The sequence below is a fragment of the Macrobrachium nipponense genome, chromosome 43 (assembly GCF_015104395.2).
Source record: "Macrobrachium nipponense isolate FS-2020 chromosome 43, ASM1510439v2, whole genome shotgun sequence".
Lineage (NCBI taxonomy): Eukaryota > Metazoa > Arthropoda > Malacostraca > Decapoda > Palaemonidae > Macrobrachium > Macrobrachium nipponense.
In genome coordinates this window covers 44,915,177-44,940,866 of record NC_061104.1, presented here as the reverse complement: position 1 = coordinate 44,940,866, position 25,690 = coordinate 44,915,177, and the positions used below count along the sequence as shown (strand labels likewise).

General features: G+C 34.5%; 1 protein-coding gene across 1 annotated transcript in view; it reads left to right on the top strand.

The window, feature by feature from the left end:
- LOC135213911 (uncharacterized) overlaps positions 1-23,399 on the top strand; it is a 64,463-nt gene extending 41,064 nt beyond the window's left edge. Inside the window, 16 exon segments of the mRNA XM_064248004.1 lie at positions 466-657; positions 2,921-3,119; positions 5,034-5,251; positions 5,901-6,006; positions 6,009-6,076; positions 7,763-8,228; positions 9,156-9,688; positions 9,962-10,850; positions 11,002-11,572; positions 11,668-12,280; positions 13,050-13,212; positions 14,432-14,636; positions 17,536-17,630; positions 18,034-18,084; positions 18,087-18,196; positions 23,058-23,399. Coding sequence (XP_064104074.1) covers positions 466-657; positions 2,921-3,119; positions 5,034-5,251; positions 5,901-6,006; positions 6,009-6,076; positions 7,763-8,228; positions 9,156-9,688; positions 9,962-10,850; positions 11,002-11,572; positions 11,668-12,280; positions 13,050-13,212; positions 14,432-14,636; positions 17,536-17,630; positions 18,034-18,084; positions 18,087-18,196; positions 23,058-23,177 — 4,599 coding nt within the window. The 3' untranslated portion in view covers positions 23,178-23,399.
- The last annotated feature ends 2,291 nt before the right edge of the window (positions 23,400-25,690 follow it).

Sequence of the window (25,690 nt, the reverse complement as noted above, 5' to 3'; positions counted from 1 at the left end):
TGTATTGAATTAAAGGTTCTAGATCTTTCAATATGAGTTATTCTTTAATTGTGCAGTGTATCTTGACTTGTGATGAAGATTTGTGTCTTGAAATTCAAAACGTAGTAGCAGTTTCTCGTTTGGAAAGTTGAAAAGGTACATACGTAACTGTTAATGATCAGTGTCATGACATTTAACTTTGTATAGAATCAGTCGACTGCTAGAAAATCAACCCCAATTGGGCGGAGCACTGTTAGTGCACCTTACGCAGTCCTGTTACACCTTTCAATCTTTTTACTGTCAATATCCATTTCAGCACTGAATGACCTCTTAGTTCCTAGTGCTTGACCTTTGCCCTAAATTGGATATTCTATTCTATGCTAGGAAATCATCATCCTTAAGAAACCTCTTGACCTATAAGTTGTAAAGTGTTTTGCCAACACATCTAGCATGAGTGAGAAAGTTAACAAGATTTTTTTTTTACAGCCCTTCAAAAGCAAGTCACAGCGTCAGTCCCACATTAAAACTTGTGGTCAGAATAAGGGATTAAGTGCTGATAAAGTTATTTCTGCTATAAGGCTTCAAGAAAAGCAAGCAGAGGAGAGAATTCAGTTAGGACTTCCTGCAGTTGCTGTTCAGTCATCTAATCATGAGGAAAAGGAAACTGCAACAGAAAGGGTAAGTGAAAGGATTGTCAATTTATTGTACCCATACAATATACAAGAACCTGAAAATGTGTATAAATGTATTTTCTGGGTTTTTAAACAGCATCGACAATAAAAGGGAAAGATCCGTTGAAAATATTTTCCAGCGATGGCATTGTTTAGATTTAGAGGAATTAGACTGCCTGTCTCTTAGTACACCTGACATAGCATACCCTGTTATTTCAAATCTTGCCTACAGTGCTGAGTCTGATCTTGACAGAATGAAGATGTGTGGAATGTCTGTAGGCAACTGAAACATGCCTAAAATGAATATTAAAATAACACACTTATAAGCCATATTAGGAGGTACTATACTTCAATTTATCATTAACTATATCCTTCTAAGAAATAGCCATAACAGGTTCACTTAAAGGAATTATTAATGTGTCTGCCTGATGGAGGAATATTTACCAAAATTAGATCTAGCTCAGCATATTTCCATTTGTTTATAATACAAAAAACAACCCAATATTGAAGTTGATTAGAGGGTTGGTATTTGTTGTATTGCTAAACTATGTAACATTTCTAAAACAGAAAGAGGTCATTTGGTTTACTACTAAGCCATGAAGTTAAACCCACTCAGGGACTGTAAGTGATGCTCAGAACTTCCTCAGTGGGAGGAATGTTAAGATGTAACATTATTCCTTATACAGCAAGCTAAAATTATATGACAAGTGAAAAGCCATTGACTGATGATGTTAAATAAAAAAAAAATTTAAAAATATTTTTAAAATGCAAATCAAGGGAAGCAGAAAGCATGACCTAGCTTAGTAGCCTAATCCAGAATTCCCACTCTGAGGGATGGTACTAGCCATTAAATATGAAAATTATGCCTAACTGCTGCAAAACTTAACGAACAAAATTTTTTATGGGGCTTAAGACTGTGCACTTAGCTTTTCTCATCAGATAGCTGCAACAAGATAGCTTTTTTCAGCAGATAGTTGCAACATCTTGTTTATAAGGCACTGAATAAGGCGGTACCTAAGAGCACATCAACTTGGTGTTTCTTCCCTGGCAGACAATGGTCAACTCATGTGCTGTTGCTACATCTGTGTGAGAGAAGTGAATGGAAAGACTGAGGTCATCACTATAGGCAGGTGGTAGAAGCTCCTGTTGTGAATCCATATATACTCAGTGACTGGGTCAACTGGCACTATTCTGGCCAAGACCAACTATGAGGTAATTCTTTTGTATTGGTTGGTCTGTCTTAGGACACCTGGCAGGATCAAAAGGGTAACTCCTTTAAGAATGAAGAGTAGCTACACTATCAAAACTACATATACCTCTGAATATTGTAAACAGCATACAATAGGACATAGAAGACTTAATATATACAACATGAAGTTCACCCTGTGCAGTATATACTGATGGTTCCAAATTTTCATCAGATGTGGGATTTGCAGTCATAGCACCCAACAAAATACTATACCAACTTTCCTTGCCTAATAATGTGTGTTTTCACAGCAAGAGTGTGTGCAACAGGATCAGCCATCAACATGGTTGAAAGTATAGCATCACAGAAGTTTGTAATTTCCAGTAACTCCAGAAGTGCTGTAGAAGCCTTCAGAATTAAAATCCCAAAAATACTTTGGACAACTAATAAAATTTTCACTTGACAAATTATACCACAATAAATTACAAGTATCACTGTTAAATAACACCAGAATGAGTACCAGTGCATGAATAGTAGTTTCATAGAAAGTATGCTAAGTAAAATATCATATTGCAGGACTCGCCAATTCCTATTATTATTATTATTGTTATTATTATTGTTGTTGTTATTATTATTATTATTATTATTATTATTATTATTATTATTATTATTATTATTATTATTATTATTATTATTATTCAGAAGATAAACCCTACTCCTATGGAACAAGCTAAGGTTTAGTAAGTAGTATAAATATAAGCTGTTGAAAAACTGAATTACTAATTAGGATACAATAGTATTTATTTTCATAACTCATTATGTGAAATACAGGAACATGCTGAATCCCCTGTAAGAAAATGGTATCAAAAGTAGAATAATTTTGAACCAAGTTAGGCCAGGAGGCCATGTAGATTTTAAGTATAGGAGTACATAAAATAGGCTGTTTTAATTCATAAAAAACACCATACAAACAAACAAACAATTTAATTTATATTAGTTTATTGATATATGGCAACAAGTTGTACCTTGGAGCATTTTTAGTAATGTAGATAAATCTAAATACAACAAAGCTCTAATTACACAGGGCAAAAGAAGAGGGAAAAAACCAGTAAACAGTAAAGATCCTGATTTGGCAATGGCCATAGCTCTCTCAAGATCAGTTGCTGAGGAGGAGGCCGAGAAGAGAGCATCAGAGGAAGAGAAACTTTTGGCTTTAGGGTTGGGCCATATTGTTGAGGAAGATAGAAAAATGAAACCTGTTGTGCTGCTTCCTTGTACTAGTGGTAAGGGAGTATTGTGTTATTCAGTTATTATATTTGTAATGTGGTCATTTCTATTTTAACTCTGTACCTCATGCATAATAACTATACATATCTTAATTCTTATCAACCATCATATAATTGAATGCAAGTTTACCTGAGGTTTGTAAGTATTTGAACATAATTTTTGGGTTTGCATTTTTAGGGGGGAAATCAGTATTAATTCAAGACTGGGAATTAATTTAGAAATATTTAGTATCAGTGAATTTATGGTAAAAATTTACAATTATTAATTATATTACTATTGTCAAATTTATATGTAGTAGGTAGATAAGGCACCAAATCTTGTAAGAGGCTACAGTATACGTAGACTGCATTGTTTAACATACCTAATCAACTAATTTTTTTTTTTTATCTTTGCTACATTTTTATCACGGAAGTCTTACTATTAACAAATCATAATAAATTATTTTTTAGAGTAATATTATTCATTTCATGTAATAATTGGTTAAAATCAACAACTTTATTATTTAATTTATGTATGACTTCTTATTCAAATATTTTATGATACACAAATTTCATTAATATAATTGAAGTCACAGAACTATTATTAAAACTCTCTTGTTAAGGCCATATATATATGTAGTTTTTAATTTTGTAATGTAGGAATTTTCAGCCTCAAGTCTACTATTATTATCATTAACAATATCAAGAATAATGATATTAGCATGTTTATAGGGATGTCTGTTAAAAGTGTTGGTACTCATTTGTTGTGATAGCTGTCATCATCAGAATTATAAGAATTACACAGATTCGTGTGCTAATTAATTCTCGAGCGTAAATGGGAACTATTCAGCCCTACATAGGTCATTCATAAACACTATTCAATTAGATAATTGTTTGTTGACATATAGGTACATTATTGCAATTACTAACATATCCAGTATTGGACATGCCTTATACCTTTGATGTTTACACTTTGACATCATGTAGGTAAATATAAGGTGGGCCAGTGGAATTTATAGAAGTAGAGGTAACAGAATACTAAATATAACAGCAGGAAAAAAAAGAAAGCAATAGTAATTTGAGCTGAATAATAGTACGTAGACACAGAAAAAGAAGAAAGGAAGAGGCATAGACAGAAAAAGAAGAAGGGAAGAGACATAGACAGAAAAAGAAGAAAGGAAGAGCCGTAGACACAGAAAAAGAAGAAAGGAAGAGAAGAACTAAAGTAGATAATTAAAATTAATAGGAATTATTAAAGTTAATCAATTAATTAACATCACAAGAATTACCAATAGTTAATTAGCATATATACAGCAGAGTGCTAACAATAATGAGTACTAGATGATTTACTGTATAAATAGGAGTGATAAAAGAAGAAAAACTTGAGTAACAATATATAATAACCAGAAACAGCAACTATAGAACCGAAGGAAAAGGGTTGAAGTAAAGACACTCAAGTAGGGAGGACTAGTTACATTGTGATAAGTTGAAATTATATGAGGTCAGCTAAGTAATTTAAGTCAAGTAAAGTTAGTATATAACATATAGAAAAAGGATAGGTAAATAAAAGAACTAGGAAGTACATACATTTCTGGAGCTACTTGCATCTGTCTTACATGGTAATGATTCTCATTTCATATTTACTGTGCACAGGTACCCCAATTACATACTAAAGGGGCTTGACCATCTTCATTATTAACCCCCCTTGGGTTCCTGACTTATTTTTGTCCCCAAAGTGGTCCCCAGAGGCAAAAGAGTGCAATGTCTGGGGCATTGAAGGGCACAAGTGTGGATTTATATAATGATAGCTCTATTAACAACCAGTTTTGTTTTTTAAGAAAGGTTTATTAACAACCAGTTTTGTTTTATTTTAAATTTTATTTTTGAGGATATTTTGTGTATGTGTTACATTTAATGAGATTTTAATCGCAGATTCCATGAAAACAAACATTAAAGAGAAGGGTCGAGGGTCAAGAGGTCGGAGAAATTTCCACAATACTGTGCTAGCTACTCGTTCAGTCGCAGAAAGGGAAAGGATTATAAGTGAAAAAGTTGCTACTATTTTAGCCAGTGAAACTTCAACTAATATAAGTTGGAAAGAAAACACCACTCAGGGAGGACGTGGGCGTCTCACAAATTTTCGGGATGAGGTCAGCAAAATGTTTTTAAATTTATGTATTATGTTCCATTTGCTTAGGTAACAAGTAATCTTGACATGTGGATATTAGTGGCTTTTGTTGCATAATTGGATATTTGTTGACAATTCACAGTGAAATTTATTTACATTTGATAGTGTGATAAACAATGGCAAACATTAAAAACAGTTAGAATTGAGGCATTATGCTGTAAAATAAGGCCTATTTTCCTTACTAATTTTATGACCCAAAGGTAACTTCAGGTATGCAGTGTGCTTTTCTGGTAATTATCTTGATTTGAGATCATATATTGCACAAGCAACTAATAAAATAACTCCATTGATTCCTCCAATATTTCATATCTCTAGCATGTTATATGCAATGTCAGGTCCAGTTATTTGTAAGTATATTGAAATGTGTACCTTGTGCTTTTTGAGAAATTTATAAGTCTGTTCAACCATTTGTGAAAGGGACTCCCAAACAAAGTAGTATTAAGTACTTTTTTTATATTTCTGTGGCCATTGCATTGTATTGTACTTTGTAAATCACCTCCCAGTATATTAATGTACACAGATACAAATTTTGAATATGAATTGCATATGCCTCTCCTGGGGAGATGGTTTGAAAGGAAAGTTTATGGCGTATTATATTTGTCTCATCACAGAACTGTACTTTGTGGAGTGCATCTGCTTGTAATCTTGAGCAACCTATTGAGAAATATTATGTCGCTGATCTCGAGTCACACATCAAGCCCAAAAAAGATGAAGTTGGGAGCTTTTGAAGAGGCTGTCGGACATCCCAGGACGACTGAATGTCACTGTTATGCAAAACATTATTGAGGTAATTGTTACCTTGTATGTATATGAAATTTCACTTGTTTGATAATAGAAACTTAAATTTTTATAGTTCAAAAACACTCATTACTGACTTATTATAATAATTAATCATAGGAGGCCTTATTCTGCATGGAACTCATCCTAGTCTAACCATTTTCTGAAAATGATACACCTGCGCTGTCCAGCAGACAACTTACCACCACTTGCATCACATTCTGTTTGGTGCTACTGTTAATTGAAAGAGAGTGAGAATTTGAGGAAAGCATATTACCTTATGATTAATGGGTTTGTATGAAAAGTGTTTTTGTATTAAAAACATTGCTTGTAGTTCAGGATTTACTGAAATTCCATCAGGTGGTCACTTGAAAATTTTGAAAGAGGTGGTGTGCTTTTGATAGTCGATCCAGGATTAACATTGAATTTTGATTTGTAGACCTGTAGGACACCTCCATGCAACTGTTCACGAGGTGTCAAGGTGTTACTGGAAGCTTTCACTGTGCTATGGTGTTTCAACATCCTCTAAGGCTTCCACTAGTTATGCTGTACAATATTGCCAGTTGCGGTGCAGATTCATTAAAAGGGACTTTATCTACACTGGTTTCTTGACTTTTAGTAAATCCCCATGTTCCTAGGTTTCATTTTCAGGTTGATAAGGACTTAGGTGCCTTTATCAGCCAGTGAAACTCTTTGTTTTATTCCCACACAAGATATTGTCATGCCAGGATTAGAGCTGGACTGCTGAGGGCTTATAAAGACTAAAATAGGAGGTTAGAAAATGAAGTTGAAAAAATGCCAAGAGTATTAGTATTAGATTTTTTCAACTGTTGAATTCCTATGATCATGTGGCATATATAAGCTCTTCCTCTCTTGCTTTAATTTGTTTCTGGTAAACAGTTAAAAGTAACGGAGAAAAGCAATGTACAGCCATAAACTGGTATGATCTGTTTTGAAATTCTTGAGATGAATCATTCAGCAGTAATGTGTCTCCTGTCAGTCAGTCAGGTGGTTATATCCTGTTTCATTGAATTATGTTTATCTGGTGATACTTGGCTATGTAAATGCACATAATCCTTGCATATTACCATATATTTTGAGCCTTGTTCAGAAGAAAGAAGAGTATTCTAAATATTTGTAGCTACATTGATTTCTGTCTGACTTTTCACTGCTACCTTTGGTTTCTTTCCAGCCAGCTGTCCAATTTCTGTAACTTTACGTTGGCTTAAATTTTCACTTCTCATTTATCTCACTTATGAGGAAATCCTGCAGGTGACCCCTTGTTATGAGTATAGAAATGTGCCTTCAATATCACTCTTACAATTGCCTTATGATTGGCTGGAGGGCTATGTTCATGTCAGAGTGAAGGATTAGATATAGGTGTTGAGGAAGTGGTAGATTCTGTATCTCCAAGCAAATCAGTAGATCTTTTCTTTTATCACTTTTAATTCTAACCAGGTACTTCTTGATCTTATTAGAAGCTGGAAAAGGTTTTTATAAATAATTGATTAACAGATATAAGAATTTTTCAGTATTTCATTTACATTATTTTGATCTATTATTAATATCTATTATTAATATAATGTATTTGTGTCTGTGAAACAATTTTTTTATAATTTGCAAGTTTAGTATGTATTCACATTTATGTAGCAAAGTTTTATTGTGAAATAATATTCATTTAATCTTATCCTTACAGAACTCTGACAGTGATTCTGATGTAGAAGAAGCTTCTGTTCTTAATGAATACTGCACACAGCTTGCCATGGCAGAACTCCTAGGCTCTCAAGAACTGAATTTAACTCGTGCCAATGGCCCTGCATCACCAAATTTATCTTCTCTTGATGACCTTCAAGGTCCTAGTTCAAACATCACCCTAGAAGCTGCTAGTGGTTTCTGGTTGATCCACCCAGCAGAAACTAAAGACTCCAATGATACTGCTACAGCCGAAGAACCAGAAGTCAATACATGCAAAGTCCCCAACACGCATGTGGATTTTGAAAAGACTCCTGAAAGCAGCAACAGTCAGGTTAATAGTAAGGAAGATGATATTTTAGCAGAAATGAGAGCAAAGAAGATGGGAGAAAGCGAAATTTCAACCAAGGATAGTAAACTTACAGATGGAGATGGAACTTATAAATTTAGCAGCAATTTCTGGTTTTTCTGATGCCTCAAAACCTGTTTTAGATGCAGGTGATTCCAGGTGGCGAGCAGGTAATGAACAAAGGGCATTAGTTAACTCTTCGACTTGCTCTGAAAATGAGGACTTTGTTCATCAGAGATCAACTGTGGAGGAAAATGATACTTTTTTACACACGATGCCACAAAAAGAAAGAGGATTCTTCAGTTCAAGGCTGTGCTGGTAGTAAGGAGCAGAATCTCTGTTGTAGTCCTAAAAGCAATCTTCATGGAGAGAAACAATGTAATAAGCAAAGAAATAACTGAAGTAAGATTAGTTGGAAGTCAAGATAGTGAAATTTTGTGTTTGCTTGACACAACTATTGACAAAGACACCAAAGGGTCTCAAGGGTTACCAAAAGACTGAGTAGATTACAGGAGAAAGTCCAACCAGTCTGGAGAACTGGTGGGCAAAATGTTTGCAGGTGATAGCTCATCAGGCTATCGTTCATTAAATTCCACCTCCTTTCTACATAGAAAATGTAACACATCATCCAAACAGGAAGACCTTTGTTCAAGAGAAACTGTGGAAGAAGAAACACTTGATGAAGTTTTGAAGCTATCAGATACCTCATGTGACTCAAACAGCACAGAAATATTCAACTTAGTAAAGGGAAATAATATAATCAGGATTCTGTTGCTTGGGAGTCAGATCATGGATCCTCTATTAATAAAAAGGAACAGGGAAAAGAAAATATAAACAAAGAAAAAGTGGGGAACTAACTAATAAAAGTAATAAATGCAAGTTAGGTTTAGTATCCACAGAAACAACTGAGGAAAATTCAGATGAGAAAGAAGATATTTCTGCTTTGATGATTGTAATTCTCCACTGTTGCTTAGAAGATGAAGTTCATAAAGATGATAATGAAGTGATGAAGGTGATGCCAGAACTATCATATATGATGACAATTCAGGTGATGGAATGTTGCCTATGCCATTGAGTGATGAACCTTGCGAAAGTATCTGTGAATTAGAAACTGCTGCACCATTCCAGGGTAAAGAGAAAGAAGTGAATATCACCTCCCGTTCTTCAAAGAACTCTTGTTCTATAAACAGACACCACACTTTTTTAGAAAAGTCTTTAGTAGACTTTCGAGATAAAAATGGTGTTACGAATGTTCCTTCATCTCCGCAATTTGCAGTTGATATGGATGAAACCAAAATGTACGTTAACTCCAAGACTGTTAGGCATTGCAATGATAGTACAGTGATGTACCAGTCCAACAAGGATAAATGTCGGACTGAAAGAGCAGTAAGTCCACAAAATGCCTGTGAAGACAGTTCAGATCCTGAAACAAGAGAAGGAAAATTAGGCATAACTTTATCCACTGAAGAGTATAGCAAAGCAGGAGAGACAGCTATTAATCAAATTCTTGAAGCCTTTGAAGAAACCATACCCAGCAGATATTTAAATGAAGCAAATGACACAGTATTGTATAAAAATAGGGTTAGTGCAAAAGAACCTCTGCCTAACGAGGATTCAGTCCGCATGATGATACATTGCCTGAAGATATGATGAAAAAGTTACTGGAAGTGACACCTCTTAAAGGTACCACCAAACTGGAGTTTGGATGAAACTGTAGAATATGGAGATTCAATGAGAAAAACACTACAGTCCTTCACCAACATGGGGTCTGCAGTGCTTCCAAGAATACAGTGGTCATAGACAATAATTCTCTAATGGAAGATGATTCCAATTACAGTAGTGAAAAACTGAGAGCCAGGTGTGGAAGGTGACAATAGAAGTTTAAAGGATTGTCGTACAAAAAGCAGCACTTCAAATGTTTCTCCTGAACTGAGTAGTACTGAGGAGAGTTCAGAAATCAACAAGAGATCAGACAGCATGCTGACACGGCTTATTTATGACTGGGGCTCCCTTTTAGCTAGTGGTGAAGAAAGCGATGTGACTATCATAACAAATAGCGGTGAAGAATTAAAAGCTCACTCTATTGTTCTCTTAGCTCGATGTCCCGAGTTATATGCAGATGTGAAAAAAAGCAAAAGACAACTTACTTGGAATGGAGTTTCATATGATGGAGCATACATCTTTTTAGCATATTTATACACTGGTGGTTGCAGAATAAAAACAAAAGATGATCCTTTTTGGATGGATGTTTTTGATCTGGCTTTGAAATATAAAAGTGAAGAACTCATTAGTTTCCTTGAGAGTCTCTATAAAATAGGGAATTCTCCCATTAAAGAAAAAGGTTTGTTACAGAAGGGTTCTGAGTCCGGTGTCTCAGAATTGTTGCCTGAAAAATTAGAATCAAGAGGAAGAATGATAGAAAAGACTCTCGTAGGTGATGTGGTGGTGAGAAGAAAGGAACCAGACAAAATTCAGTGTAGTTTATCCAATAGTAAGATGAAGTTAGGGAACACTAGCACAGTTAGGCCATTACAGATGGATTCTGCTGAAGATACTGCCATACCACAGCAGACAAGTAGTGAATTGCAAGATAAGCACAAGTTTTCTGTCCTAAGTACTCCTAAAGCTGACAGAAGTAGTAGAAGTGTCCCCAGGAAAGTGGCGAGATGTCTTGACCTATCTCCCTATGATAAACACTGTCACCAACAGTTCTTTATTCAAGATGAGAATGATCAAGTGATGAGTTGAGGACAAAATAACATTAGTTAGTTCACCTCTGATGAACCAAGCAAGAGTTCCAAGGAAAAAACTTGTAGTATTTATGGGTCACAGTCACCAGACCTGTTTGATTCCTCTGTGCAGAAGAAAATGTTTAGTTTTTATAACCACGCCAGCAAAATCACCACTTGGAGTTTCATCACCCGAAGATACCACTGTGAAAAGCCATTCCAAGGAGTCTGAACATGATCATGCAGTTGGAATATCAAACTCTTTATCTAGTCACAAGAAATCTCCAGATGTGCAAGTCAGCTACAATGTTCAGTGTGATGAGAGTTCGGTGTGTTCTAAATTTGGAAACAACCAAGGACAAAGTTGTGAGAGTGGAGTATTGCATAGTCAGGATTATTATCAAGATAATGATCGTACAGAAGATAAATGTCATATTTCAAAAGATGTAGATGCAAAGAAAGGGAATTCATTAGATTCAGCAAAGCCTTTAAATATTGAAGACAATATTGATGCTAATGATGAAGATGAGATCCAAAATGGTAATGTAATTGATCTGACAATTGATAGCTCTGATGAGTCACAGTCTAGTTATTTCTCAGTTGGTAACATTGTGGATAAAACTACAATTAGCAGCAAAACAGCCACACCCATATACTCTCAAGATGATATGGAGCCTCTTAGACTGGTGGAAATGGTTAAGAAAGTGAAAAGGATGTGGATGAAGTTTCTCACCAAGTAAAAACTGATAAAAGTGAGGATAATGGAAAAGGAAATGAAATAGCAGTTGACATAATATGGCCCATCTCCAAACAGTGCTGTTAGTGACAAAGACGACCACGAAGGGTCAAGATCTGGCAGAATGAAAATGATCATTCTTACATAAGCAATGTGTGGGATGATTTTGATGATGCTGGATTTGGAATTTCTGTTGATATGCCACTGACACCTGACAAAGGTGGAAATACTGAAAATGTCAGTTGCCTTGATTTGCCATCTCTTGAAAAGGAGGAAAGAGTTGTTGCTCACACCGACAATGAACGGATCAATAGCAATGAATCCCAGTCCAGCGCTTTCAAAGCAACTCTACCTATGGTGCCCCCTAGTTTATCAAACCAGAAAAACTTGGACTTTGCAACCAGTACAACAGATACCCAAAAATCCTGCAGGTTTGACCAGGGATGTACAAAGGCCAGTTCTTGTTTTCCATCCATTAGTGATGATACAATGGCTAAAGTAGCAGAAGACATGGATGATTCTAATTTATGGAAAGAAGAGTTTGAGCCAGTGTTTGAAGAAGATAACCAAATGATAGAAATGGAGTGTTTTGACAAAGGGAATACTGTCGGGTATGAAAAGATGAAAACTCCTAAACAGAAAGCAAAAACACAGAATATGGTAACACCAATGCCGAATTACAAAAATATGCCGTCACCAGAACTGCAGGTAATTTGAAAAGAGTACTAAGCAGTATGCTTTGGTATTAAGTAATTGTTGGAGAATATATTGTTGTGCTTGCATTGCCTCATGCTGCAACCTTTTTGGTTGCTATTCCTCTCAAGACTTGTACCTTTCTAATGCTATCATTTGCGTTCATTTTTGTAGATTTCATTTAGTTCTTTTAAGGTGTAAAGAGTTAAGACCTGTTTATTTTGTCAACAAAATAAAACAGATGCTCTGGTTAGCCAGCACATCTACAACTGTATTTGTGCAGTTGAACCTTTCAGTATAAAACTCTCAAATAAGCTTGTGGAGGACACAAATACAATGGTGAATTCTAACTGGCTGTAGATGTTCCGGCTAACCAAAGTTGAAAAAATAAACATTCAAGTAATGGGAGTATCCAGGCTAGGTTTGAACACAGTTTAATTGTCTGTCCATTAGTCATTATTAAATGCATCATGAAGAAGAAATATAATGTGTACTTGCATTGGGAAAACTGTGTACATAAAGTGGTACCCAAATTTTTCTAAAATGCTTATGTTTGACAAAAATATTTTAGTATTTGGAAGAAATTAATAGCAAACTTTTACTACATGTATGTTTTTTCGTGTCAATAGCAATAGTGTATACTGTAGTGTAGTCGTACCATTAAAATTTTTCAAATCAAGGGAAATAATTTTCTACTTTTAAGAGAAAGGAATTATCATTAATAATTTTGGCTCTTATCATCCTTTTCAAAATCTGATTATAATGTTTTTGATGAATTTTTCAGAAAGAGCTCAAGAGATATGGGATTAAGCCCATTAGTCGGAAGAAAGCAATTGTTTTGCTGGAACATGTCTATGAAAAGACGCATCCGTTAGTTACTGATAGTGAGGCTGATAGTAGTTATTGTGATACTCCATTACAACCACAACCTGCTACGACAAAAACTGGTAAATTTATGCATTTAACTTTATAGGATTGTTGGTTCAGGCTGTTCAGCTTGAGTAATGATATTATTATTATGGTCCATGTCTGATATTTTGATCATTACTATGTAAGCTGAATTTTCCTTATACAGTATAGATGTACCTTAACTTCATAGAATCTCTTTGTTCGTACGCGAACAAACCCTCGGTCCTTAACAATAGGATAAGTTCTAGCCCCTAGCTGGATCTGGTTAAATTGCAGATGAAAGCAAGGGAGCTTGTGAGATCTGGCAACGTGTGCGTATATCGGGTGAAGAGTGGTTAAGGACCACGCTCCCACGCCACCGCGTCAGTCTTTTCTTAACCGCCTGGACGAGAGTTGTTGTCGACCTCTCTGCCTTTACCCGGTTCATTGCCCGTTTCGCTTGTGTTTTAGAGAGTGTGTGTGTGTGTGTGTGCTGTTATTATGGCTTCTTCTGCTCTTCGTTTTTTGGCTTCGACTGCAACCGACCCCCACGTCACTTGCAGTAGGTGTCGCTCTAATGTTTGTACAATAATAAATCCCTGCATGGAATGCCATGCGTGGCCTAGAGATACGAAAGTTGACATACTTGGTGGTGACCATAAAAGGCATTAGATTAATAGATTGATTCTCTGATGGAATGCATCAGGTGAGGATAGGTTATGCCCTTATAAATTGTAGAAAGTTCTTAGGCCATTCAGCTGTGAAGCATAAGTTTGCTGAGCATCCCTGGTCTTGCCAGTTCTCCGAGAGTGCTGAGATGAGGATGACAAAAATCTTTATCCTTGGATACTTTTAGAAAAAAGTTAGCTTCATTTACTGGTGTGTTCAGGCTTCTGAAAAATTTTTTCATCATTAAAACTATATGATGTTCTTAAGATTATGCAGCTTGGTGGAGTTTACATAGATTTATATGTACTATTGTGTTATATAGTTTTAAGGAAATTTTTGAAATGTTGGATTAATTTGCACTAAAATCATAATTTAGGAAACTCAGTAGATTTTTGCAACCACTTAAGTTCCAGAGTAGATTTATTCATTCTCAGATTTTATATGCTTTATGAATTTCCTAGGTTGTGGTTAGTGGTAAGATTATTTTGGGAATCTGATACTATGTATGCCAGAGTAGTGGATAGTTTATTATTCCAAAATCATTGTAACATAGTGTCATGTATCTCTCACAGATGATTTTGAAGTACTCAGTTTAAATGTTTATTACAGGTAAACAGAAAGTCGCTGCATCCCTTGGAGAAAGGCTAGCAATGAGAAATTCAAAGAAGACTAAAAATACAGATGATAAGCCAAAGAAGAATACGGCCTCAAAAAATCAAAACAAAGTGTCTCAGGTTGTCCACATTCCAGATAAAATTGAAGAGGAGGAGGGAGAGGACAGTCCTCTAAATTTGTCACAGTCTTCCAGCACAAGGTATGCTTTTTGATACATGATGGTCTCATAGTTTAATTTGGTCATCATCATACAGATGACAAGACTGAACTTTTACCTAAGCCTTAACAACCAGCTAGGGCAGACAAACCAAGTGCTGAATCACAAGTTAAAGTGTGGAATTTGGTGCTTGAAAGATGAATGGGACCTTCATTATTGGAGCCCTCCACTTCTCTTTGCTGAAAACTCTAACTTTTTTACCAACACAGTAGAACCAGGACCTCGACTCTAATCCTTTCCAGAAGAAGCGTCGAGATGCCATTCAGTTGAAATCTGAGTCAATTTTTCCATAAGGAATAGTAACTGAAAAAGGATTAAGCCTTCTTGACCACTTATTACTTTAACTTTGCCTTTTTATACAAAACATATGCTTAATTACGTCTAAATAAGTTCAGAGTTGAATAACATTATATGAGACATCCTTTTTTATTTTAAATGTAAATTGTATAAAAAAAAACTGGCTTACGTCCAATGCAGCAATATTACCGATGGTTGACCGAGTGCCATAGGCTAGGCTAGGTATATGTAGTATGTATTGTAATGGGTAGGCACAAAACTTGTTGGTGATAGTAAAACATTGAAAAACAGTCCTAATTATTACAGTAAATTGATAAAATATTAAAAATACCAATGCTAAATCAATTGCATTAATCCTCCTTCATACTTTTCAATAAACTCCACCATAAGTTTAATTGTGGTTCTTACTATTTTCCTCTTCTGGTTTTCTTGGGACCCATGATTGAATCCAAATACAGTATATAAAGTCACAAAAACTAAGGAAATATTCCTTTAGAAGTGGGTACATACTCAAAACAATAGCAGCAGAGTGAGCTGGCTATAAACAACGTCACCAACGCGTCAACTAGCGGCGACTGACTAAAACACTTTTGGTTCATCAGGTTGGATTACGGTTTTTTGGTTGAGTTTTGATGCAAAATTTATTCTCAAATTTCATGTCAAGATCCAATGATGTCAAGTTCTAATATGGTCAAGGACCTGGGCTGTACTGTATTTATGGGACATGTATAAATGCTTTTGCCATAATAACTAGTGTTCGCTTAACCAATTTTCCATCTAACCTGATAATTGTCATCCTGAACCTATTCTTACAAAATTTGCAATCTGCTCTAGGATGTTAAGAACATTCTTGATCATCTTTATAGCATAGGTGTATTCACCATTCTCTCATGTTATTTAATGCTTTACAAACTTATCAGCCTTTATCATTCCAAACTCGGTAATTGTATGCCATAAAAGTCTCCCTCTTGTGCAAATCAATTACTAGTCACTTCCAACTTCCTCTAGTTCCCCTCACTCATTACTCACTAACTACATCTCTCCAGTCAATTAATTCATTATCAGAATACTATTCAATTTGATTATAACCTGACATTCAGCCAGAATTTCCTGTTTATCCCCATTTTCTCACATTTTCATATATTTTAAATATGTTGAAGTCACTTATTCCTTCATTCAACTTTTGCAACTTATTGTCAGATGCTCTGCCTACAAACTCAAGAACATTGCAACTCAGTATTTTCATTGGCTTACACACAACCACACATCGGCAACAAAGTGTGACACACTAGTCACAATATTCTCCCCTCTCTTAATGTTTACAAGTACTGTATATACAAACTTGCTCATAAGATATACCATTATCACCATACCTATGTTCTTAATGCAGTCAGGTAGTGAAAAAATAATTTCACGTGACTCATTCTTACTCAATAACAAAATAGGTAGACATGTATAATTTTTCTGATCTTTCCCTTTCTGACAAGCCTAACATGTAGTAATATCCCTCATAGACTTTACACTGATATTGTGTATAAATCCTAGCCATAAATTTCCATAGTTTGAATTTTTCCCATTTGTCCATACACATCATGCACATTTTTACACATTCCAATTGCATCAGTCACAGAAAACACTGGCATACACCCCAGTTCATCCATCCATTTACATACAAAATACACCAATCAAAAAGAAACTACAAACCTACCAGCAACTTTATTTAATTCTTTAAGCAAATTTTTTTCTTGACTATAATAGGTGGGGCTCTTCTTTCCTTCAGCAGTTGTATCATAATTATCATTAAATTCATATATGGTTAAGGTAATAGTAGTCTAAACTATCAGATATTTGGTTTGGGCATCCATGAATATATGAATGAACAAGTGGTTCATTCTTATGGGTAGTCCCACTTTGCTCATTATTACGGTGTTATTATTATCATTATTATTATTATTATTATTAATATAAAATAGTTTTACAAGCCCAGTGAATAAGTATTAGATTCTCCTGTGGGTGGCAAAAGAATTTCTTTTTAATTTAGGTGGGTATTGAAGCATATCACAGTTAAAGAATTTGGGCAGTCAAATGGGAAGGAACCAGAAAAAGCAAAAGGTAGAAACAAATGAAACAGGGAACTTATGGCATTACAAATTCCCCTACTACTGCCCCTAATGTGCATGGCACACTGCTGGGGGGACCTCTATAAAGAAACAGTATCGGTACTCACATGGTATTGTATATCGATTTTTAATGGCCTAATTTTACAATCTGTGACACAAAACACAGTAGAATATGAATTTTTACTTAAGGAAACAGCTTTTTATAGAATTCAGTATTAGGTTTAAATGAGTTAAGGTTGAATGCTCATATAACATTCTTTGTCTGTTTATCCAGACCACATGAAAGTTGATAGAGATTATCTGCAATCATGTTGAAAAATATTTCTGCATTTGTTGTTATTCTAAAAAAAAATTTCAATCCATGATAATTACGTACTTGATCAGCTAGTAGTATTTTTCATTTAATATTTTGACTTCTTGATTACATACTCTCCCCATTATTTATTCATTTTTTTTTTCAACAGCGGTGAAGGATCTGAAGTGGATTGTGTTGAGGAATCAATGCTAGTGGGGACTCTTGATAATGACCTTGCCATTAGTGCAACTCAGCAAGGTTGGTGATGCAAAATATTTTCTGTTAGAATGACTGGTTTATTTTATTGCTGCAGGTCTTTTCATACATAGTTTTATTTTGATTGTTAAGACATTTAATTTAAACAATATTTGCCTGTACACTAAACTCATAACTGAACATTGAATTTCAGTTTTCATTTATATTACGTACATCATTTCCAAATTCATATCTCTACTGAAGTATTGTCATAACATTCCTGCTCTTAGACAGGTTGTTTTTTTATTTGTATGTTTAAAATTTGTTTCATAGTAAATGTAACAAGGTTCAAAAACATAACATGTTACTTAAATGTAAGATTCTAATACAATTGTCATGACACAGAGATTTCCTAAGTAGAATTATAGTTCAGGTTACTTGATAAGTTAACTTATTCACATTTTTTGTGCAGGGTTGCTTATCAGCCAAATTGTTCCAGTTTATAGAAGTGACCCAGAATTTCACAGAAAGTCCTACTATATGAACCCTTCTTTGTAGAAGATTTACAGGCTTCACTTAAAGCTAATGGAGTGAAATGTAATATGAGAAGTCTTCTTGATGTTCTTGATGATCAGGTAAGGAATTGAAACTATAACTTAAATAACACAACAGAAAAGATTAAATTTAGTTATTTTCGTGTTCATATTCTAAAAGGATAGGATAGGATAGGATAGGATAAAAGATTAGTTTAACCAGACCTCTGAGCCTAACACTATGTAATGTAAAACTTTTAATCAGTCAGGCCTTGATATAGAACATCCAAAGTTAAGGATTCATGATTTGAACTGCTTGTGGTGACTGATGTTATGTAAGAAAGCTGTCCTGTTGAGATGTTATAAAAATGATCTTTGGATTTACATTTGCTCTCTTATATGTATACTAATTTTTGCATGTGTTACATAGTTCCATCTTAAATTTGCGGTGGAGATATTAAAGGTAATTGCCCTTTACTTTTTAATCAAGTCATTGACTAAGTACTTACTGCCAAAATAGAGGTGTATTATAAGACATGTCAAATAAGATAAATAGACATTAGAAAGAAGGGTTTTAGTAAATTTTCTTTGAATTTTTATCAGTGAAGCAAGTGTCTCTGGCGTTGTTGAGTATCTCCACTTGTTCCAAGCTGATCAGATTTTGACCTGTACATCTCTAGTTTGGCTTTGGACTGTTCAGTTTTGCTCTGTCCATCGCCTTCACTTAATCCATAATAGGGGTTGCTGTTTTTAATGAGCCTCCTCCAGCAGTTTTTATTTAAACAGCTCATTTCATAGTTGGTTTTGGCAGTTTTGCAGAGGGATCGTGTTGTGACTCTAACGATCCCTGTTTATCCAGGGTTGGGACTGCTACTGAGTTGGGATGGCATAATCTCCCTGGCCCCACAGGTGCCTAGGTTTCATTCAGCTTGATCTTAATTTCATTAAATAATACGAGTTAAGGAATGCTCTTATGGATTTTGCCTTGTCCATCCAGTTTGTCAGATGCTGTTTTAAGGAATGTTTATGGCCAGGGTATGAGCTTTGAATTTAGTATAAAACTAGTCAAATATTTTTTTCCATTTGGAACACAGAAGGTGAAATTTGTAAATGCACTTTTGAAGCACCCACTGCCACTAAGAATTATTGCTGCAATTCCTGACATCATGTGTCTTTAAAAAAAAAAAAATGAAATCAAGGCTTTAAACTAACTTTGTTAGTTCTATTGGGGTTAGTAGGAAATGTTTGTGGATTACTCTGCTTTTTGGTTGGCCCACAGCTAAGAACTCTGGATATGACCTTAGCTTATTCTCCTTTCTACTTCAGGTAAATCATGGGGTATATAATGATCCTACCTTATGTTTTTATGCAGTATTCATGTACAAAATAAAAAATAAAAAGTAATTCAGTTCCTAAGCTGGCTGCCACAAAATAGGTCGTACTGGTGATAGCAGAAAAAATCAGTGCCTAGAGATGAGAAGTATGAAATAGCTCTGATAAGCTTAACCAAATAAATCTAGTAACACAAGTAGAGATAAGCATATTAGACAGAAGACAATGAAAAATATGGAAAAAGAAATAGAATTATATTGTTTATTGTTTAACTAATTAAAGGTTTACATATACTATAGCTTATGGGAAAGCAGTCAAAGAAAGAGAATGTACATGTGGAGTGTGGACCTAGATTTTGGACCAGGTAGTTAGCTAAACAATGGTTTCAAGTGTTCAACTTTCCTCACCACATGCATCTACATTTATACTAAAGGCAGAACAGAGTTTATAGGAAAAGCAGTATCAGTGATCAAGTAGATGACAAATTTAAATGAATAGGCACTGGGAAATAAAGAAATGAGAAAAGTAAGGAAAAGGATCATTGCACTTGAAAGTAACATAAAAGTTTCAATTAAAGTATACTGTATGTACGTATTGCAGTGTAGTGATTAATAAAGATTCTTTGTAGCCTCCCTTTGGCTCCCAGCTATGCTACTGTCTGTGTTTTACTTTTCATCAATTCCTTTTGAACTCTTCCTACCTACTTGATCTTTTAATTGACAAAGTTTCCTTAACCACTCATTCAATATTTTAGGTGTCATTCTTTACTTAAATTCTCAGTAGGGAAACATGTACTTCATCTTTTCATCAATAGCACAAAAAATTAGTGCACTTAAAGTCTTGCAAGTTTTTGAAGATATTTTATCCCAGACAAATGTTTTCATTCATTATTACTGCGATTGTTCTGGATTGGTCTTCAGCAGCTGGACTCATCCTTTTCAATTGCTGGATGAAAACTGGACCCTTAAAATTGCTCATTCTTCATCTTAGTATTAATCTTTGGCACTGCCATTTGATTAGATCAGTACTCATGTTGAATAAAAAAAATTTCACAATTGAGGGATCCCTTTGCATTCAGACCCTCCCAGAAATTTTCTAGACATACAATTAATTCTAACAGTCTTGCCTTGTCTTTTGTTAGGTTCAGTTCCACTTTTTTTCTCTCTTCATAGCCACATAATTGAATTGTTTAAACTTGAGAGGTTCAGACTGTTCAAAGGCTTTTTCATAGAGCAGGTTCACCTAATGTCATTTTATATACTTTTATCTTAAATTTTCCCTAGCTTTGTCTCCTATATAGTTAATACTACTATGGCCTGTTGAGTAGTATTAACTATGTATTACAATATTATCTGTTTTTAATCCTAAAATTTTCATATGATACTGTACATTTTCAGAGTTAGATGAGGTTATTCCCTGGGAACCAGCCCGCGAAGAGTCTACTTGAGCTCAGAGGTCTGGGAAAACTAAGCCCTATTAATAATGATATAAACCAGAGTTAGATGAAATACTGAACATAATATTGTGTAAAAAACAATTTTTTGTTTTAAAACTTAATAGAACGTATGTCACTTAGTACTCTTGTCAGGCTGAACACATGCTATAGACTGAAATTTACTACTGCTGCAAAGCGAAGCATAAGGATTCAATTTCTGTACCATGAAAAAATGAAAAATGTAAGATTGTTGTGCGTACATGAATCATGAAATTGTTAAACATTTTTTTATTGTTTCACAACTAACCAATCAATCATAACTAGCCTTTATTCACATTGATGAATTCCTCAGAGGCATCACTTCTGAAATATAGCACATGGATGAGAGCTAAAAAACTACTCTCTGAGTTGCAGTACATGCTTGTTTGACCCATTTGGAGGAAGGTATGACTGGACTCAATCTTTCAAGTGTTTCCATTAAGTTGAGATATCCTATGGATTCTCCCCAGCTTTGTTTTAAAGAGAAATTAGGAAATTTCTTTTTGATTGTTTCTTCTCTTGCTTTTTACTCCAGTCTACAGTTGTTTGGTTTGTAAGTCCTACCTTATTTTTACATTTTTGAAGTTACCATTTTCTCAGTTGTTTGTTAAGTATTATGTGCATCAATATTAAATAATTTGTTTTTATTTTTTAATATTGCTGCTATTGCTCTTATTTAGTTCCATTGTTTTTCTTTGGTATTTGTACTTTTGTTATTTAAATCATCAAAATGCTTAAGCAAATTTGCCAAGGTCTTCTGGTAAGATCTGTCTAGTAGGTGTTTATTTTGAGACAAATATTTTTCATGCACTATTGATCCCCAATCCTCTTTCCTACTGGAGATCAACTAAACATGCTGAACAGCAGTAAATGCGCCTTGCTGTCAAACTTCTCAGTTCCAGAGTTCCTTTTTTTCTCATACCATTGGACTGGGGAACAGTCTCTCTGAGGATGTTGGGTGATTGAAACTTCAAAAATTCTAGCAAAGATGCAGTGCATTATTACTCTAATACAATTCTCCTTATATTTTCATAATTTATTGACATTAGTACGTGTCTGTTATTTTATAATTTATTTTTATTTTTTAATATATGGTCTCTCTTTCTGCATTTCCCATTACCTTCTGTTACTTCTTTCTAATGAACATCTTATTCTTTGAAAGCTTGAATTTCAAGTCAGTGGCCCCTGTGGGGTTGTTCCATATGAATAGGGTTCATCTTTTAAATTATAATAATAATTGTGATCAGGAGCAAGCAAAGAAGCAGATTGTATAAAAAAAAGACATTGCCAGTAGGCTCCCTAAGACATTGGTTTGTCATTGTTGGGAAACAGAATGAAAAGTTGACTGAATTGCCTGATGTAAACATCATAAACTTCTCTTTGTAAAATGGATTTTGACATTAAAATTGTGTATCTTATTATAAAACATTGGGTCATCCGTTAGTGAAGTGGTAATTTGATATTGCCAAAAACTTACTGGAAGCGCCTGAGTGGCGTGATTGGTATGGTCTTGACCTGACACCTCAATGGCCACGAGTTTGATTCTCGGGCATTCCATTGAGGTGTTAGAGATGTGTACTTCTGGTGATCGAAGTTCACTCTCGACGTGGTTAGGGAATCTCATAAAGCCGTTGGTCCCGTTGCTGAATAACCACTGGTTCCATGCAATGTAAAAACACCATACAAACAAACAAGAACTTACTGGAAACCAGATGAGTTTGGTTATCAATGAGAAATATTTTAAGACAACAGTTGGTCATATTTTTAAGTTTTATGGTATTTATATCTAGTTTTTGCAAGCCATGCATGATTATGCATACTTTTTCATGTAAGAAATGTGGTTAAGAGGCTGTGTTACTGAGGTCTTCTTAAATTGTAAAATTTAGTACAGAGGCCCTACTAAAGGTTCTTTGTGGCATCCCTTTGTTCTCAGCTGTCCTTTTTGTCATGTTTCATTATTTCTCTAGAATCTTCCCACATAGCTGTCCAACTTCTTTAACTTTGTTTTGCTCCAGTTATACCTCATTTTGAAAGAAATCAGATCCTTAGGAGTCTATCAACAACTCCTTTGTTTGGTTAGGCTAGCCAGAATAATGATAATGATTAAGTACTCTGTTTATTTGATGGTCTGGATAAAAGTATCTCTGCCTTTCCCAGTGCATCACCTTCAGGACTCATCAAGGACAGAGGCAACGCCAACGAGGTCGAAAGTGTAAGAGGAAGAGTGTTGGTACTCCAGGTAAATCACCCAAAAGATCTAAAAGGACCAATCCTTAAATGCTATTATTTATGTTTTTAACTGACATTGGTTTTAAATTCAATGACTATGGAACATCTGTGATATATTTCAGTGTATTTAGATTATGTGCTTAATTTGACTAAGGTGGAAGCAATGGAAAATCAATATTATTAAGATGAAATAACTTTAATCACATATATTGATGTGTTAAGAGAAAATCTTTGTAGTAATATATTTTGTTAATAAATATTTGAAAACTGTACGAGTGTTTGTTTTTCTTTAAGAGTACACACACATATTTGCCACTTAAGCACTACTGTACAATACAGAAAACATTGAATTTAGTATAAGAAAATATTTAACAAGGGAACCAATTCATTTGGAGTTAGTAAAAAAAAAGGTTACTGTATTAATTTGATCAAATATTTCATACAGAATAAAAGCCCCATGCTTGAAGAAATAATATTCAAGTGTTCAGAAGCACAGTAGAGAAATACTGTATGGATATAAAAATAAGGCAAAATATTCACCCAAAGACAGATAAACACAGTTTACATAAACATTTGTTGGGGAAAGTAAAGGAATAACCAAGAAAATAGTGCACAGCCTTTTAAAGTAACTACAGTTTCTGTCAGTATCAAAATCCATAACGCTGAAAATAAAACTACCAATCTTTTGAAGTATATAGGAAATAAAGACTATCATACATCTCTGTAACCTCATTGCACATCAGCAGTGCATGGAAGTCGACAGTGAAGAACAAGAAGCACATTTTTCAGAGGCATGGTCACAATAGGTGGTTGAGGTTCTTCATTAAAATATTTACAAAAGATGGTTCACCACTATTTCTCGTAACTATGGATTTTATCGTTATTATTATTATTAGGAAATGGGATATCTCTTCAGCAGTCTAGTCTAGATTTTTAAACATGTTGAATTAAAATTACATAATCTAGATACAGGAACCCTGATGAACCTTACCAGATACATTTTGAGTTAAATGTGCGTGTCCATCAAGAATCGGACTTTATTCCTTTTGTTGTTTATCAAAGTGGAAGACAAAGCTGGAGAGAAATACAGAAAGTGTGGCCTCTGGGAGCTGCGGTAAGGAAATGAAAACAGTGGAAAGGGAAGTCATTTAATACAAAAGAAATCGCCACAAAGGTAATGAACATAAAATTTTCATCCTGACAGAACTTTCCGTTGTGAATGAGTTTTTTGCCAAAAAATTCATTTACAAATTTATAATGAAGTATTTGCTGGAAAAGTCCACAAGATGAATTTATCAAAAGAAAATTCCATGTGATAGGTTTTCATTATAAATGAAGTTTTATAAGAAATTTATGGCAGATATTTTCAGTGTTAAAATTTTTTTATAAAAATAAAATGGAATAAAATTATTGATTTTCGATGAATTGTATAAAAAATTTCAGGGAAGGTTGGCAAGCAAATGAGAACTGACCCATTAAAGGCATAGATTTAAATTCAGCTACAGACATTAGGCCCATAAGTCCTGTAGGACGAATATGCTGGACTTCTAGGAGGTATGTACCCCATGGGATGTGTTTTTTGCAATCTCTAATTTTTGGTTTAGTTTTTTATTCTTTATACAAGTGCCTCAGTGGCATGGTTGGTATGGTGTTGGCGTCCCACGTCGGTGGTCGCGGGTTTGATTTGGTCCCGTTGCCGAATAACCACTGGTTCCATGCAACGTAAAAACACCATACCAAAAAAAAAATTATTCTTTATACAGAATAAGCATGGTTCAATTTTCATATTTTTGCAGCGTAACATAAAATTGGAGTTCTATTATACAGTGCTTGAGGAGGAGTAATTTTAGGATTGTTGTACTTTGAGCATATGTGTTACCTTAACACATCTTATACAGTACTTAAATGCTTTGATTTTATTTGTGTACTTGTACTTAATTGTCTTTTGTCCTAGTGACACAACTAGTGCCATCTGTGATTATGATTTCTACTGTTGAATGTAAATTGTACAAATCAAGGAGCATTACATACTAAATAGAGAGAGTGGATGTATCTGTTAAAATATCAGAAGTTGAGTTGAAATCCACTGGTTTTGATAAGTCTGGGCATATTTCCAAACTTGTAGAAGTAATATTTCAAGCTCCCAGTCTCCAAGGTTATTTTTTAACCAAAAGGCCATGCAGATAAAACCAATAGTAAACAAAGTGTACCTTAATAGACAAAAATTACAGTGAAAAAAATGGACCCAGTTGACAAAAATTTACCCAAAGGGCCTAGATGCAACATATGAAAAAATTGGGAGCATTTTGTGTAGTTGCTGCATTTTGTTCATTGGGTAAATTTCCCTATATGATATGTTTTGTGTATTTGTTAAGTTTCGGCTATTGGGTAAATTGTGTACAATAGGTATATTTTATTAGGGAAATTTTGTTCTCTGAATACTTTGTCCACTTAGTGCTGAAAACACATAATGACAGAGTCAGTAGACTATAAACTAAGGGGTACAAACTATTCCACATTTTAGTTTCAGCCAAGGTATAACTAAGAAGCTGAGTATGTAG